The sequence below is a fragment of the Onychostoma macrolepis genome, chromosome 23, assembly GCF_012432095.1.
Source record: "Onychostoma macrolepis isolate SWU-2019 chromosome 23, ASM1243209v1, whole genome shotgun sequence".
NCBI classification, from domain to species: Eukaryota; Metazoa; Chordata; class Actinopteri; order Cypriniformes; family Cyprinidae; genus Onychostoma; species Onychostoma macrolepis.
The window spans coordinates 23,795,115-23,809,755 of record NC_081177.1 but is presented as its reverse complement, the minus strand read 5'-3'; the positions used below and the strand labels follow the sequence as shown (position 1 = coordinate 23,809,755).

Below are 14,641 nucleotides of genomic sequence, written 5' to 3'. Positions count from 1 at the left end.
ATACCATTGTTTGAAGCAACTGCATGCCATTTCTTTATATGAAAATAAACAAGCTAAAAACACTCTTACTGAAAAACTTTTAATCGCTTTTCTATAGCATTAAGCCTTAAATGTCAACAAAACACATCTTAAGCACACCAAATAATGTAAGTGGACTTTATCATTTTTTAATTGCACCTTTGAATGATTACGTAATTGTGGAAACCATAATTGTAATCACGATTAGAATTTCGATTAATTGTGCGGCCCTAACAATAATAACACTAGATTGAGAAAATGAGAAATCTGATGTTGTCAAATATTTAACACTTTAACTTTGGCAGCCCTACAATACTAACTAATGCAAAATAATTAAATATATAAATAATAATAATAAATTAAAACTTACAAATTAGAGTATTAAAAATAGTGCTGTCAAACGATTAATCGCATCCAAAAAAGTTTTTGTTTACATAATATATGAGTGTGTACGGTGTATATTTATTATGCATATATAAATACAAACATGCATGAATATATTTAAGAAAAATATGTTATGTTTGTATATTAAATATTTATATATAATATAAACTATAACAATATAAACAAATGTATATACACATGTAAATATTTTCAAAACACATAATGTGTGTTTATTTATATATACACATAATAAATAAACAGTACACATACATATATTATGTAAACAAAAACTTTTATTTTGAATGCGATTAATCGTTTGACAGCACTAATTAAAAATAAAACTGAAATTACAAATTAAAAACTACATAAAAATTCTAAACCATAACAACCCTGTTTCCAACACTCTGAGGCCTGTTTGTGGCAGTAGCTCACCTTGCATCTCTCTGCTCTTAGGCGAACCGCTATCAGGCACAGCAGAAGGGGACCTCATTGGGACCGGAACGTGATGTGGACTGCTTCTGCCTCCTCCACTGGCCACGTGATGGTGCTGAGGGCTTCCTCGCGGAGGCGTAAAGCTCTGCGCAGCAGGTGGTATCATCTGAGTCTGCACTTGAGACTGAGTTTGGGCCTGCGGTTGGGACTGGTGCGATGGATGCTGGTAATACGGCATTCCATTAGGCATCACACCATAATGCTGCTGCTGCTGTTGTTGTTGTTGCTGGTGTTGAGGTGGGTGGTGGTGTGAATGGTGTTGGAGATGATGCGCTGTTGCAGACTGGCGCTGCAAGGCCGGAGGCTGCTGGTGAAGCTGGGACGCTGGGATCCCCTGGCTGGGATACGTTCCAAACATGCCGTGAGAGTTATATCCCATGGGTATCGAAGATCCCCCCTGCGGCTGCTGCTGCCCAGGATTTCCACTTCCCCAAAACTGCAGCCCAGCGCCTGGAGGTTGCCGGGACGGTCCCATACTGCCGTTGACTTGGTACGGTCCATGGCCCTGGAAGTGGTGCTGAGGCTGCTGTGGTTGTATCCCACCCTGGGAGCCCGGTTTCTGGTGCAACCCGTGGGGCGGGACAGGCCCCATCGCCGGGTTGTACTGAGACTGGCCCCACAGATACTCGAACCCCATGCCACCTGGGAGGTGATGGTTGGTCATATGAGGATAAGAGGAAGAGGGAGGGTGGGTGCCTGACTGGCTGCTCCCACCTGCAGTAGTGATGCCGTTCACATTCATTTCGCCATTCAGATCTGTGTGACGAACAGCATCAGTTAAAAACAGAGCATTAAAGGGATAGCTCACCCACAAATGAAAATTCTGTCATTAATTACTCACCCTCATGTCGTTCCAAACCCGTTAGACCTTCGTTCATCTTCAGAAAACAAAGCAACACTTTAACTAATAATTTTAATGATGTCCTTACTACCTTTCTGGGCCTTGAACGTGTCAGTTGCATTACTGTCTATGGAGGGTCAGAGAGCTCTCGGATGTCATCAAAAATACCTTTATAAAACTATTACAAATATTATAAATTATAATTTGTGTTCCGAAGATGAACGGAGGTCTTACAGGTTTGGAACGACATGAGGGTGAGAATTTTCATTTGTGGGTGAACTATCCCTTTAAGGGCTTAAAATCCACCACGTTTATGGATTTATAGACTACATGTATGGATAAAAAATAACATAAAATGCAAATACAAGACAGAGACTCACTTTTCCCTTGCTGGGGGAAGCTCATGGAGGACCCGTTAGTATAGAGAGAATCTCCTGAGGAATGCTTCAGTCCTGAGTTAGCTGACACAGAAGAGTGAGGCCCGTAGTTGAAATGGTTATTTGCTTCCATCTGGCGGAAGAAAAAAACAAAACAAAAAAAAAAACACAATTGAATGATATGAGGCATATTTTTAGTATTAAGATACTTTCACTTATGCCACGTTCTCATGAACAGACAACTGTAAATATGACAACTGTCATCTGACTTCCCTGAAAAGTATAAACACTATCCTTGCATCTAAATATGCCTACTAAACAGTATGTAAAAGCAGTATTGTTGTGACCCAAATGATACGCATCCGAAGCACACTTTACTATCCCACAAAGGCCATAGGAGAGGATTATGAATTGCAGTGAAGCAATGCAACTGATGCCGTAGGTCACATGACAAAAGGAGTACGCCTGGATTACATTCATACTACAACATACTTTTTTTAATCAGTTGCAACATTCCTCGTCAACTGTAGTGCCTACTAGAGTATGTGATTTCTGGCAAATTCTGTGATTCTCTAACAATCTGATACAGCAATACTGGCTCAACTCTTCCAGTAAGTTTAGGGCAGGACTTTACATTTATCCAACAGTGACAGACAGGGTGTGGGATATATTCAAGAAACCCACTTTAAAACTTTAATGTCATTATAAACATTAGTCACAACAAACAGTACATGTAATTTTGACACGGATGAAAATGAGGCTTTGAGGAACAGAATGTCGCTATATATATATATATATATATATATATATATATATATATATATATATATATATTTGGCAGACAATATTACGAAACAACTCGCATCAGTTCAGTTATTCCCTGGGAATCGAACCTATAACCTTGGTGTTGCTAGGTCCACGCTTTTACAGTTTGAACAACTCAATAGGTTGTGCTTTTGTTTACCTTGGTGTCTGGCATTAAGCTGTCAAACCATTAAAAACACAGCTTTACCACACACAAAAAAGAAAAAGAAAGAAAAAAAAAGTGGATCAGTGGACAAGCCATTTTTGTGGCGTAAATATTAGTGTAAAATAAAAAAAGTTAAACCCACAGAGTCATGGAAAAAAAAATATAAATTATTCCAAATAACCTGACTCACATTTCAACTAATTCCACAATTACTATTTTCAACAATAGGCAGATCCTTCTCATCTTTCTGTACTAAAACCTGCAGACTCAAACTCTCACCCAACCCAAGTACAGAGCGTTTAACGTTTATGAACAACAGTGCTAAAGACAGTGGCTGCGTTTCAAAACCTAGCGATCTGCCTCACTATACGGCATTTATCAGCATTACTGGCGCGTACATAACGTTCTAATTGGATTTTCTGCATCTTTGTGGACACACCGAACGTTCGGAACGCAGCAATGACGGCCAAAAATGCTGTGCAGGTAGCCGGTGTGCGAGGTTTCGAGACGCAGCCAGTGAACACTGCTGTGGCGGACATCACAAATATTGCTCTTCACATCAACATAAAATGTCGCAGATAAAGCCGATGAGATGCCCGAGCAATCGCGTTAAATAACACACATCTCACACTCAGATCTCATGCTGAACGCCAGCCTCAAACTCAACAATTACACCCGAAACACAATAACAAGCCAGTCCTGGATATTTTTTATAAAATTAATTAAAAGGACCTAATGTAGATTTATGCATTTAGATCAAATCCGGCGGCGCTAATTATTTTATGCGTGTCCATCATTAGCCACACGGCTAACAGTAAACATCAAACTCAAAACTGTACGATTTCATTCAGAAAGGCCGTGCGGCCGACATAACGCCACTAAAAATCAACACATGCGAAGACAGAGTGATGTTTAATAACATATTATACGGGAAATGTGAATAAAGAAAAGAGGGAGCTGTGGGAATCGGTTAGCATGGAGGCTAGCCGCTGCACATGACCATGCGCTGCTTCTGGATCATCACACACATACATAAATATATATATATATATATCCACATTTGATAAAACTTCTCCAACACTAAAAGACCACAACTCAGGGTAAACCAGCTCATATCTTCTCTAACTCGGTTTCTTCGTTCTCTCTGATATTATTTCACTCTTGTGCGATCATAAATTAACCCATAAAACCAAGAAAAAGAAACGAGATACGGCCAAACAACCGACACAAAAACGAAAACAAAAAAACACCGCTTTAAGATAAAAGACTAAATGTGTATTAACACATATGGCCACATATAAAGATAATAGGAAGACGTTTTAGAGATGTACATAATGAAAACATAGGGATATACAGACCCTTATAAAATGATATTTTGATATGAAGTTTGATTAAAGTGCTCGGTTGATATATCAGCGGCGAAGCCGTGACAAAATGAGGCCTGCGTTCCCGCATCGCGACCGTTTATGAGCTTTGAGACAATATTCGCAGATTAGCATTAATGTTAATTCAATATTTTGGAGAATGAATGAAATTGGGCTCGAAATTAAATTAACAGGGTTTAATCATCGACGAAAGTGGTGTAAACGTAAACACCAGGTCTTATTTACATAACCACGGGTTTGTGCGTTATTTAAATAATTAAAGACGCTAAACGTACAGATAAAACGGGCTGATTATATAAATACTAGAGGGTTTGTGAGCTGTAAGACACTCTGGGGGTTAGCTTATTATGTTTTTAAAGCTCGCCTCTACAAATGCGATGTTAAAAACAGACGTTTATCGACTCGTCTCAGAAGGTCATCTTTCGTTGATTAATTCGGGTTATTTTCCAGATATACGCTAAGAGAAAATGAGGCAGCATCATCACCCACACAACACACTCTCAAAAGTTTCCCCGTATAATGATAATAAAACTGCCCAACCTTGATATCTGCCGACCGCACAGGAGACAGAGAGTGTGCCCCCCGGCAAAGGACCAATGTGGATGAAGAGGGTGTAAGCGATGTAAATAATAAACGGGTAAATCGCTAACCTTTGGGTTTCAGATTTGCAAACATGGCTGGTAATGTTTGAGCGCAGCCATGATCACAGAGGAGAGAAAGAGAGCGAGCCGAAAGAGGAAGTGAATGACGGCTGAAGGACCGCGCGCCTCTGGGTCTTAACGCCGGCTGGATGCGCTGCAGACCGCGGCAGAGAAGAGGAGACCGGTGCCCTCTGACACGAACCAGTCTCTCACAGAAAACAGCTGTGCGTAGACCACAACACCCCTGTGAATACGACTGTCATCAATGTGCACTTGTAGTGTACTTAAATCAGATCATGTAATATTACCGAAGGCACAAAACCAGGCATAAATAAATAAGGTTCAATAAGCTTTCCATTGATGTATGGTTTGTTAGGATAGGACGATATTTGGATGAGATACAACTATTTAAATATTTGGAATCTGAGGGTGCAAAAATATTGAGAAACTCGCCTTTAAAGTTGTCCAAATCAAGTTTTTAGCAATGCATATTACCAATCAAAAATTAGGTTTTGATATATTTATGGTAAGACATTTACAAAACATGATCTTTACTTAATTTTTGGCATAAAAGAAAAATTTATCATTTTTACCCGTACAATGTATTTTTGGCTTTTGCTACTACTTAAGACTGGTTTTGTGGTCCAGGGTTACGCCACTTAAGTGAACATAAAGAGAGTTAATTTTCATGACTTAAATACACTTTTAAAAAGTGTCATTTGTAATAATGCCAAATTGAAAGGTTTACATTTCAGATCATTGTTTTAGATAACTTTTGTCATGCTTCAGAGAAGCAGGCTACTTGATTTTTATTTTAACTGTAGTGTTATTTGAATTTACATTTAATGTTAATGTATTTTAAAAGACCAGCGACCCTACAGAACGTAAGCAGTTTGGAGAATGGATGGATGGATGGATGTTTTAAATACCAAATTGAAACTTCTGCTACAAATGTGTAATTATAAATATATTTAAACAGGCCTACATGACATAGAAGTTTCAATAGAAATTATATTAAAGTATATTTTATTATAAATGTTTGTCAGTACATTCAGCCATACACTTTAACCATATTTCCACACACAATAAAAGTAATTATGAAATTACAAAGACGTACTTAAATTTAATTATGAAATTGCAAAGATTTATAAAAATTATAAAGATATCCTAAATGGGTCAAAAAACACTCTTAAGTTCAATTAATTGCAAGTTACTCTTAATTGCTTAATGAACCTTAATTGCAACTACTCACTGCTGTGTGTGTGCACTTGGATGGGTTAAATGCAGAGCACAAATTCCGAGTATGGGTTTTTGAGTGTATTTGTCCACACGTCACTTTCCTTTCCTAAAATAAGAAATGTTTCTTCAGCAGCAAATTAGCATATTAGAAAGATTTCTAAAGGATCATGTGACACTGAAGACTGGAGTAATGATGCTAAAAATTCAACATGCTAAAAAACAAATAATAATAGTAAGAATTTTCACTATGAAATTGCTAGTAAATTTATATAATATATTATATTGCCTCTGATTGGCCAATACACAGGGGCCAAGTCAGATTCTGGCCCTGTCTCAAATCATATTCTGAAGGAAATTCTGATGAGCATCATGACTGTACAACTCCGTAAGACGGGTGTCCCATGTAACATTTTAGGTTTCATTTGGGACAGGGCGTCATTTCTGCTGCTCACATGTCCTAAGGCTGTCACACAAGACACAAGTGTGTGGTCAGTTTTATGCACATTTTACACATGTGGCACTCCAAAAAAATCACTTATACAGCAGCTCTAACAGTGGTAAAAACCAAAAACTTAAAAAGGAACCATTTGTCTGCAGCTAATTGCTCCATCATGTAAATATGTGACCCTGGACCACAAACCAGTCTTAAGTCGCTGGGGTATATTTGTAGAAATAGCCAAAAATACATTGTATGGGTCAAAATTCTGGATTTTTCTTTTATGCCAAAAATCATTAGAATAAAATCATGTTCCATGAAAATATTATAAAATATATAAAAACTTCATTTTTGATTAGTAATATGCATTGCTAAGGACTTCATTTGGACAACCTTAAAGGCGATTTTCTCCATTTTTATTTTTTGCACACTCAGATTCCAGATTTTCAAATATCTCGGCCACATATTGCCCTATCCTAACAAACCATACATCAATGGAAAGCTAATTTATTCAGCTTTCATAAATCATAAAAATGACCCTCATGACTGGTTTTGTGGTCCAGGGTCACATTTGTGGTCCGGTGAATGAAAAAGCAGGGCCGGTTGCAACAAACAAACTCCTTTAGTAACATAAAATTATGAACAAGTTGTCATTATTGATTCCCTTTTCAATACCCAGATTTGTTGCTGCTGAGGGGAAGACTTCACGTGCGTATGGAGCGGAACAGAAAGTAGTCAGGCTTTAGGGCCCAGCGCGGCGATGCTCAGTCTGAAGTCACTGGAGAGGAATGGATGCGCAGCCACAATGCGGCTGTAGGAAGTGATGGTCCGCCTCTGATAGGTAGAGGCCATGCCATTCATCCAACAATAGGTACATGATATGTACACGACTGCATTTATCCAAAATATCCCCTTTTTAAGTGGCACATAGGCATTTACCGCATTTATACTTAATTAACATGGCAGAAAATGAGAGATAGACTACACCCTGCTAAGGGTTGGTGTGAAGTGAGCGGTATCCGCATGGCGCGCGTCGTTATGAACCCATTATTATTTTAGCACCTCCTTCTTGACCTCGAGGCGAAATGATGTATGAAAGCGCGAGTTGTGGATGCTTATTAAATACGCCTCTGGAGATACGGATTTGGCAGGCAAAAACAACAATTGTACCTCATGCTTGCGCAGATATCCCATCACCATTATTCCCTTGAACAAGTTACTGAAGCCAGGTTGCCTGAGGGAGGAGCCTTTAGAATGAGGTTCCATTTGTTAACATGAAAAATACTCCTGAAGTATTTATTAATCTTAGTTACTGCTCAGTTACTGCTAAAGTTGTATCTGTTAAAGGAATATTTCACCTCAAAATGAAAAACCTGAAAATTTACTCACTCTCAGGCCATCCAAGATGAATTTGTTTGTCCATGTGAACAGATTTGGGGAAATGTGTCATTACATCGATCCTCTGCAGTGAATGGGTGCCGTCAGAATGGGAGTCATAAAACATCACGATAATCCACAACAGGACTCCAGTCCATCAGTGATGGATTTGTTTATTGCAAAGACAGCTTTCCACTGCACTGGAGTCCTGTTGTGGATTACTGTGATGTTTTTATGACTCTCATTCTGACGGCACCCATTCACTGCAGTGGATCCGTTGGTGAGCAAGTGATGTAATGCTACATTTCTCCAAATCTGTTCCAATGAAGAAACAAACTCATTTACATCTTTGACAGTTCACTTAAAATTGAACTTCATCATCTATCACCCTCAAATCATTTCAAACCTGTATAATGTACTTTTTTTCTATGAAACGCTAAATATATTTTGAAAAACAACAGTGGACCCCCTTGACTTCCATGGTATAAAAACCCCCAAATTTTTTACCTTTTTTGTGTGTGTGTGTGTGTGTGTTCCTCAAGTTTGGATTGAAACTATGGTAAATGCTGGCCATTTTCATTATTGGGTGAACTGTCAATTTAACTGTTCAGCAGAGAAAATGAAAAGGTAAGCATTGAGTAGTTTATTAGAAATATGTAGACAAAATCGAAAGCTTTTTTCTTTTGAAAACATTGATAGGAGTTAACCAGCAACATGCACAAACATAGCCCTGTCTAGCACCTAATTTTGATAGTGCAAACTTATTTGGTCTTTTTGTTTTAGATTTGATTGGAAACATACAATACCTTTCTGTTTTCCCATCTTTTACATTTTAAGACATCATATATCATACTGCAGTCACAATATGAAAGACATTAATGGTCCAATACCAAATACAGTGCTAATATAGACTTTGGGGAAACGGATTTTGGAGAGAGTCAGAAAATATCAACATCCAACAAATCTGGTACCACCTCAAGAGACATATGAAAAGAAGTGTATATTAGGGCAGTGGGTCTTATGTCTAATAACTGGAACTTACAGTTTCCAAAATCCATAATCATTCTTAGGCTTTAATCGCAAGATTTGCAAGACACAAACTCTCTCCACCTCTGCAAAGTTTCACTTTTCATTTTAATTTCAACGCCTTACAATAAAAAAAGAAACTTTCCATTACATCTATTGCTTTTCGGTTGAAAAAATACGAATACAGTGCAGTTTTTCCAAACAGTTTAAGTATACATGTTTTTAGTACAGATTAAAACAAAACAGAAAAAAACAAAAGCCAGGACTGGTCATAAGGAGAGGGACAACAAAGCTCTGTACAACAATATGCATAATAACTCCCAACAGAGGTTTATGACGATCTTCTGGAGTGCAGCCACTGAGACAGAGGTGATGCTTATGAACTCAACAGGTTTCACTGAATCCAGCTTTGCTCTCTTTCAGATCAAGTAGCATTTACGTGACAGCTTCCTCTTTTCATTATGTCATCTCCCTCTCCTCCTCTGTCTGTCCGCAACATGCCAGTCACTCATTCCAGATCTGGCATTTCTGGAGAAAAACACCAACATGTTAACAAGTATAATAATCTGTCATAATTTTACTCTCTTTTTTTAAAATGAATGAGGACCAGAGTTTAAGCTTTCAATAGTGCTTTGTTTCTTTTTGGAGCTTTCCAGGACATTATAACTTGAAAATCAAGGTCAGTAAATCATTTTCAATATTTTTCCAGCATAACGAGTCAAGATAATACAAAAACACTTAAAGGGACAGTTCACCCAAAAATGGAAATTCTGTCATCATTTATATTAAAAGTAAGTAAAGGATGTAAAGACATTTTTGGGTTGAACTATCCTCTGTCGGCGCCAATAGCCTCGTGGTTAGCGCGCCGACATATAGCACAACTGTGCTCACGGCGACCCGAGTTCGATTCCCGTCTTGAGGTCCTTTGCCGATCCCGCCCCTCTCCCCTCCCACTGCTTTCCTGTCTGCTCTGTACTACTGTCCTATCTAATAAAGGCATAAAAGCCAAAAAATATAACAAAAAAAAAAAAACATATGGCTCTGAACATACAAGGTAGAGAAAAAAAAAAAAAAAAGAGGAAAAAAACTTACTTTCATCATCGCTATCAGCTGATTCCTGAAAAAAATTAAAATCAACAGCGAGTCATTAAATAGCAGGAAAATGACATTACATGTTTTAAGGCAGGAATGGGTGACTATAGTCAATTAGTGATACGGTTTTGTTTATCTAAATACTTTTTGTTTTAGTTTTACTATTTACTGTGCTTTGAAGAGGATCAATTTAGAGATGCAGCTGTTTTAGCCTGATGTCAGCACAGTAAATACTTGTTTCCCCTTTCAAGTTAAAAACATCTCCTGTCAAAAGCATGTTGAGACCTCTGTGTTCTGTTCCATTCTGTTACACTACACCCCTTATAAGAAACGAATCTGATTGACGTGACCCACCCTAAATGAACCTAATTATACTGGGATTCCTCAAAGTGATGACTAATAAACAACTAGTTAATTAAAAATAAGTGGCTTTACACGTCATTAGTTTCAGCTGAAACTTAAAAAAGTGAAGTTCTCTCACCGTCATGTCATTCCAAACCTGTAAGATTTTTTTTTTTTCTTTTTCTCGGTGGAACAGAAAAGATGATATTCTAAAGAATGTTTTTGTCCATACAATGTTGTTTTGGACCACACTGACTTTCATAGTATGGACAAATTCATTTTTCAAAATAACATAATATGAAAGTCAAAAAAAAACATTGGACCACCTTGGAAATGACATGAGGCTGAGTGAAAGATTTGGATGAACTATCCCGTTAAACTAAACTTTATTATACATATGAAGAAACTTAAATCTTACATCATCTGCTCCATCTAGGTCAGGTAAATCATCTTCTCCTCCCATGTTGCCCATCATCTAAAACCAACAAAGCAAGTCAGTGCACCACATTAATTACAGACTTATTCTTCACAAAATTCCCATAATAATAGGCAATACTGCCAATACTGCCTAGGGTGAATTATAGTTGTTTTTTAAACTAAAAAGTACTAACCTCTGAAAAGCGATCATAGTTGGACAAATCTTCATCCGAATCATCCTCCCAGTCTTTCCAGTTGTTGAAGTCAACGCTAAGCCAGTTGAGCTGTAAACAAAATTCAAGTGAGACAAACAAAATACACGTATATCAAGTTCGATCAGTCAACAATGCAAGTACAGACGCACTGGCTGATACGACAAGCTGAGAATTATTTTATACAACTGGTTATACGGAAAAACTAACAGCTAACTAGATACATTGCCAAACAACTTACGATGCAACGAACTACTGCTACGTTAACCATTTCATTTTAAAAACCAGAAAAATATGCAAACACACGTGTGCTACTATTAGACTTGCTCAACAAGATTCTCTTCAGAAAGCCGGCCATGGAAGACACAATTTACAATATATAGCGCCTCTTGTGGCAGCACTGAGAATGCAGTGTGTACTTGAATTTCATTACGAACACATTTTGCAACAACAATGCACAAAATTGCACTTGCATATTTAGACGCATTTGGATTAATGTACTTATCTAGAGGCATATTTTCAGTTTTGGGGTAAACAAAATACAAAGTAGAAGAATTGTCAAGATATCTGACATAGTCCTTAAATCAAATAAGGACAGTGATAGTTGTAAATAGTGCAGTGACAATAAATAAGGAACAAAACTTGCCTTTGCTTTGTCTTTCGTTAACCTGGGCCAGGATTTCCCTGACATCACTTTCCGTAAACAGCACAAGATCGACCGGTCTGTACGCCTGTGTTTGGATCCCTGAGAATAGAAAGTAAAACATTACACAAAGTGTGCTCATCCTGAGATATGCATCCCACTGGGGGTAATCTGAAACGAGATCTCTCAACCGTGTGCTAAACTCACATCTTGATCGATGGATTCAAAAAGGTCAATTTCATTTGAGTACTTCATGTTATCAGCTCCACTGAGACAGCTGAAAGAGAGCAGAAGACAGCATTAGCTAAGCCACAAAACACTCATACTACAGCATACAATCTAAGGCAACGACAATAAAAAGCCTTTTGTGTTTTACAAAGATGATTAAAGTTACAGTAACATACCTGAAACCAAATTTGGACTTTTCAAAATTTACATTCACATCCTTGCTGTCCTCCACCAAAAACTCAATGAAGACAAAGTCCCGTCTGTCGTACCACTTAGCAGCTGCTGGATGCCTGATAAGGGAAATTTGTATTTGAATTAAAGCTAAAAAGCATAGGATAATTTACAGTTTTATATTTGGATATAATAATTGAAATAGGACCATTGAAATACTGGATAGAATATTATGTTGACCAATCAGCTGATATTTGATCGTTTAAGGTTATAAAATATATAATGTCAACAGACAAACATGCCTTTCCCCATTTATTGTCAAAGACACCGTTTTCCCATATATCTAAGCAAATATTGTGCTAATTTAAGTTGCAATTTTGAGCATCTCTTATTTGCTGAATGATATATTCAAACATTTGGGGTAAGCTTTTTTTTTTATAAGAATTAATCATTTTATTCAGCAATAACACATTAAATTGATCGAAAGTGACAGCAAAGACATATATAAATGTTAAAAATATATATATTTCAAACAAATGCTGTGCTTTTGAACTTTCAATTCACCAAAGAATCCTGAAGAATAAAATCTATCATGATTTCCACAAAAAAAAAGCGGCTCCGCTGTTTTCATCATTGATAATAAATGTTTCTTGAGCAGCAAATCAGAATATTAGACTGATTTCTGAAGGATCATGTGTAATCACAGCAATAAATTAAATTTTTAAATATTTTAAAATAGAAAATAGTTATTTCAAATTATAATAATTTCACAATTTTACTGTTTTTTCCCCATATTTTATCATCAAATAAATGCATGCTTGGTGAGAGACTGACTGACTTGCAAAATTTGAACGGCACTGACATAAACTGACATTTTTGTATAAATATTTCTTTCTATAAAGTTATCAGAAAATAATTTGGTAGACATTTTGTCTTGCAGAATAGCGTTTTAATTGCATTTTTGATCTAATAAATGTCTTTGGTGAGCATAAGAGACTTTAAAACCATTACAGATTACAAATATTTAGGCCTAATCTTTCCATTAATCTGTTACACGCAGTTACCATTAATATTCTTGGCAAAATATTTATCATTAAAAACTGCACTGTTCACCTTGCTCTGTAGTATCAGCATTGTCCAATAAAATCCCTATGTCAACCGCTAATTTAAATATTAGGTGTCAAACACGTTCCCCACAAACACTACTAGTAAGTAGGTGAGGCAAAGAAAACTCAATTTACTCAACAAATAAGAAAGTGTGTAAAGAGCAGGTGGCATGGGCCACAACTTCAACCTGCTGCCTCTGTTCCTGCTCCTTTACTAAAAGATGGTGTATCAAATTCCCCATGCTGTACTGAGTGACTCACCATTTCACTCTGAAACCAGCAAACACTTAACAACAGGGGAATTTTAATGAATACATTTATTAAATCCCATCCTCGTAATAAATTTAATCCTCACACTGTCCAAATTAATTAACATGTGAAATACCATCAGGGCACAGCCTTCTTTTTTTAATCAATGATCACATGACTTCTTGATATAACAATCTGAGACCTAGGAACGTCTGCCATAAAAATAAAAAACAACACCCTTTTTTTTTTTTTTAAAACACAGACTTTTAATGAGAGGATTAGACAATCTCCGTCTTCTTAAAGGGATGTGTGTGTTATAGTAACTTATTCATTCATTCATTCTGGCCCTGAAGCACGTGCAGGAGGCGCGCTCATTCTCGAGATTCATTCAACCATAAAAAAGAAACCTATAAACTCCCTCACATTAACAACGCTTTGAGCGAGTTTGTCGATCCTAAAAAACACAATTGTACAAAGATTTGCGCGTTTGTGAACAGACCTGAGTGGCAAAGGAGGTAAGTTAACATGCTAACACCGGTGAGCTGATACAGGCTAGCTGTAACGAGCTAACTTACTTTTACATTACACACATTTCAACAAATAATACAGATTTCTGAACGTAATGCTCTTAGATCAAGTGTTTAATAAATCTGCCGATATTTCCACTACGTTACCGGATAATTTAACGACTAGGAGTGGATGAGTCGTGCAGAAGTAGCTAATGCTGGCTAGCGATAAGCTTCACAGGCTACACAATGATTCAGTGTTGTTTCACTAACAATCTCTATTTCGCATACATCAGAACAGATATTTTCCACAGAAAGCGCAGACTTACATGACTTTGGCGGCTGTTTGTGTGTGTCTGATCAGGGTTTCTGGTATGTTCTCCCGGGGTTTGACTGTGTTCTGGAGAGACTGTCGCGCGCGGTGGGCGGAGCCTCAAACCACGCCCCTCTAGTCGCTGGACTTTTCTAGATCTTCCGTTTGAACCCTTA

At 37.3% G+C, this 14,641-nt stretch overlaps 2 protein-coding genes across 3 annotated transcripts in view; both read right to left on the bottom strand.

Annotated features, from left to right (window-relative positions):
- Positions 1 to 5,365, bottom strand: part of baz2a (bromodomain adjacent to zinc finger domain, 2A) — a 38,010-nt gene extending 32,645 nt beyond the window's left edge. Inside the window, exons 1-3 of one of the 2 annotated variants that reach the window (XM_058762968.1) lie at positions 5,008 to 5,365; positions 2,116 to 2,245; positions 835 to 1,650 (exon numbers count right to left, since the gene is read on the bottom strand). In XM_058762968.1, the coding sequence (XP_058618951.1) occupies positions 835 to 1,650; positions 2,116 to 2,245 (946 nt within the window). In that variant the 5' untranslated portion in view covers positions 5,008 to 5,365. The remainder of the gene's footprint in view (positions 1 to 834; positions 1,651 to 2,115; positions 2,246 to 5,007) is intronic. The other variant, XM_058762969.1, reaches the window with a different exon arrangement.
- Positions 5,366 to 9,275: 3,910 nt separating this feature from the next.
- On the bottom strand, positions 9,276 to 14,631 carry ptges3b (prostaglandin E synthase 3b (cytosolic)). The gene is made up of 8 exons (XM_058764573.1): positions 14,482 to 14,631; positions 12,297 to 12,410; positions 12,100 to 12,169; positions 11,896 to 11,994; positions 11,232 to 11,321; positions 11,039 to 11,095; positions 10,279 to 10,303; positions 9,276 to 9,714 (listed from the first exon to the last, which is right to left on the bottom strand). Coding segments are annotated over exons 1-8 (477 nt in total). The 5' UTR covers positions 14,484 to 14,631; the 3' UTR covers positions 9,276 to 9,694.
- Between the last annotated feature and the right edge of the window lie 10 nt (positions 14,632 to 14,641).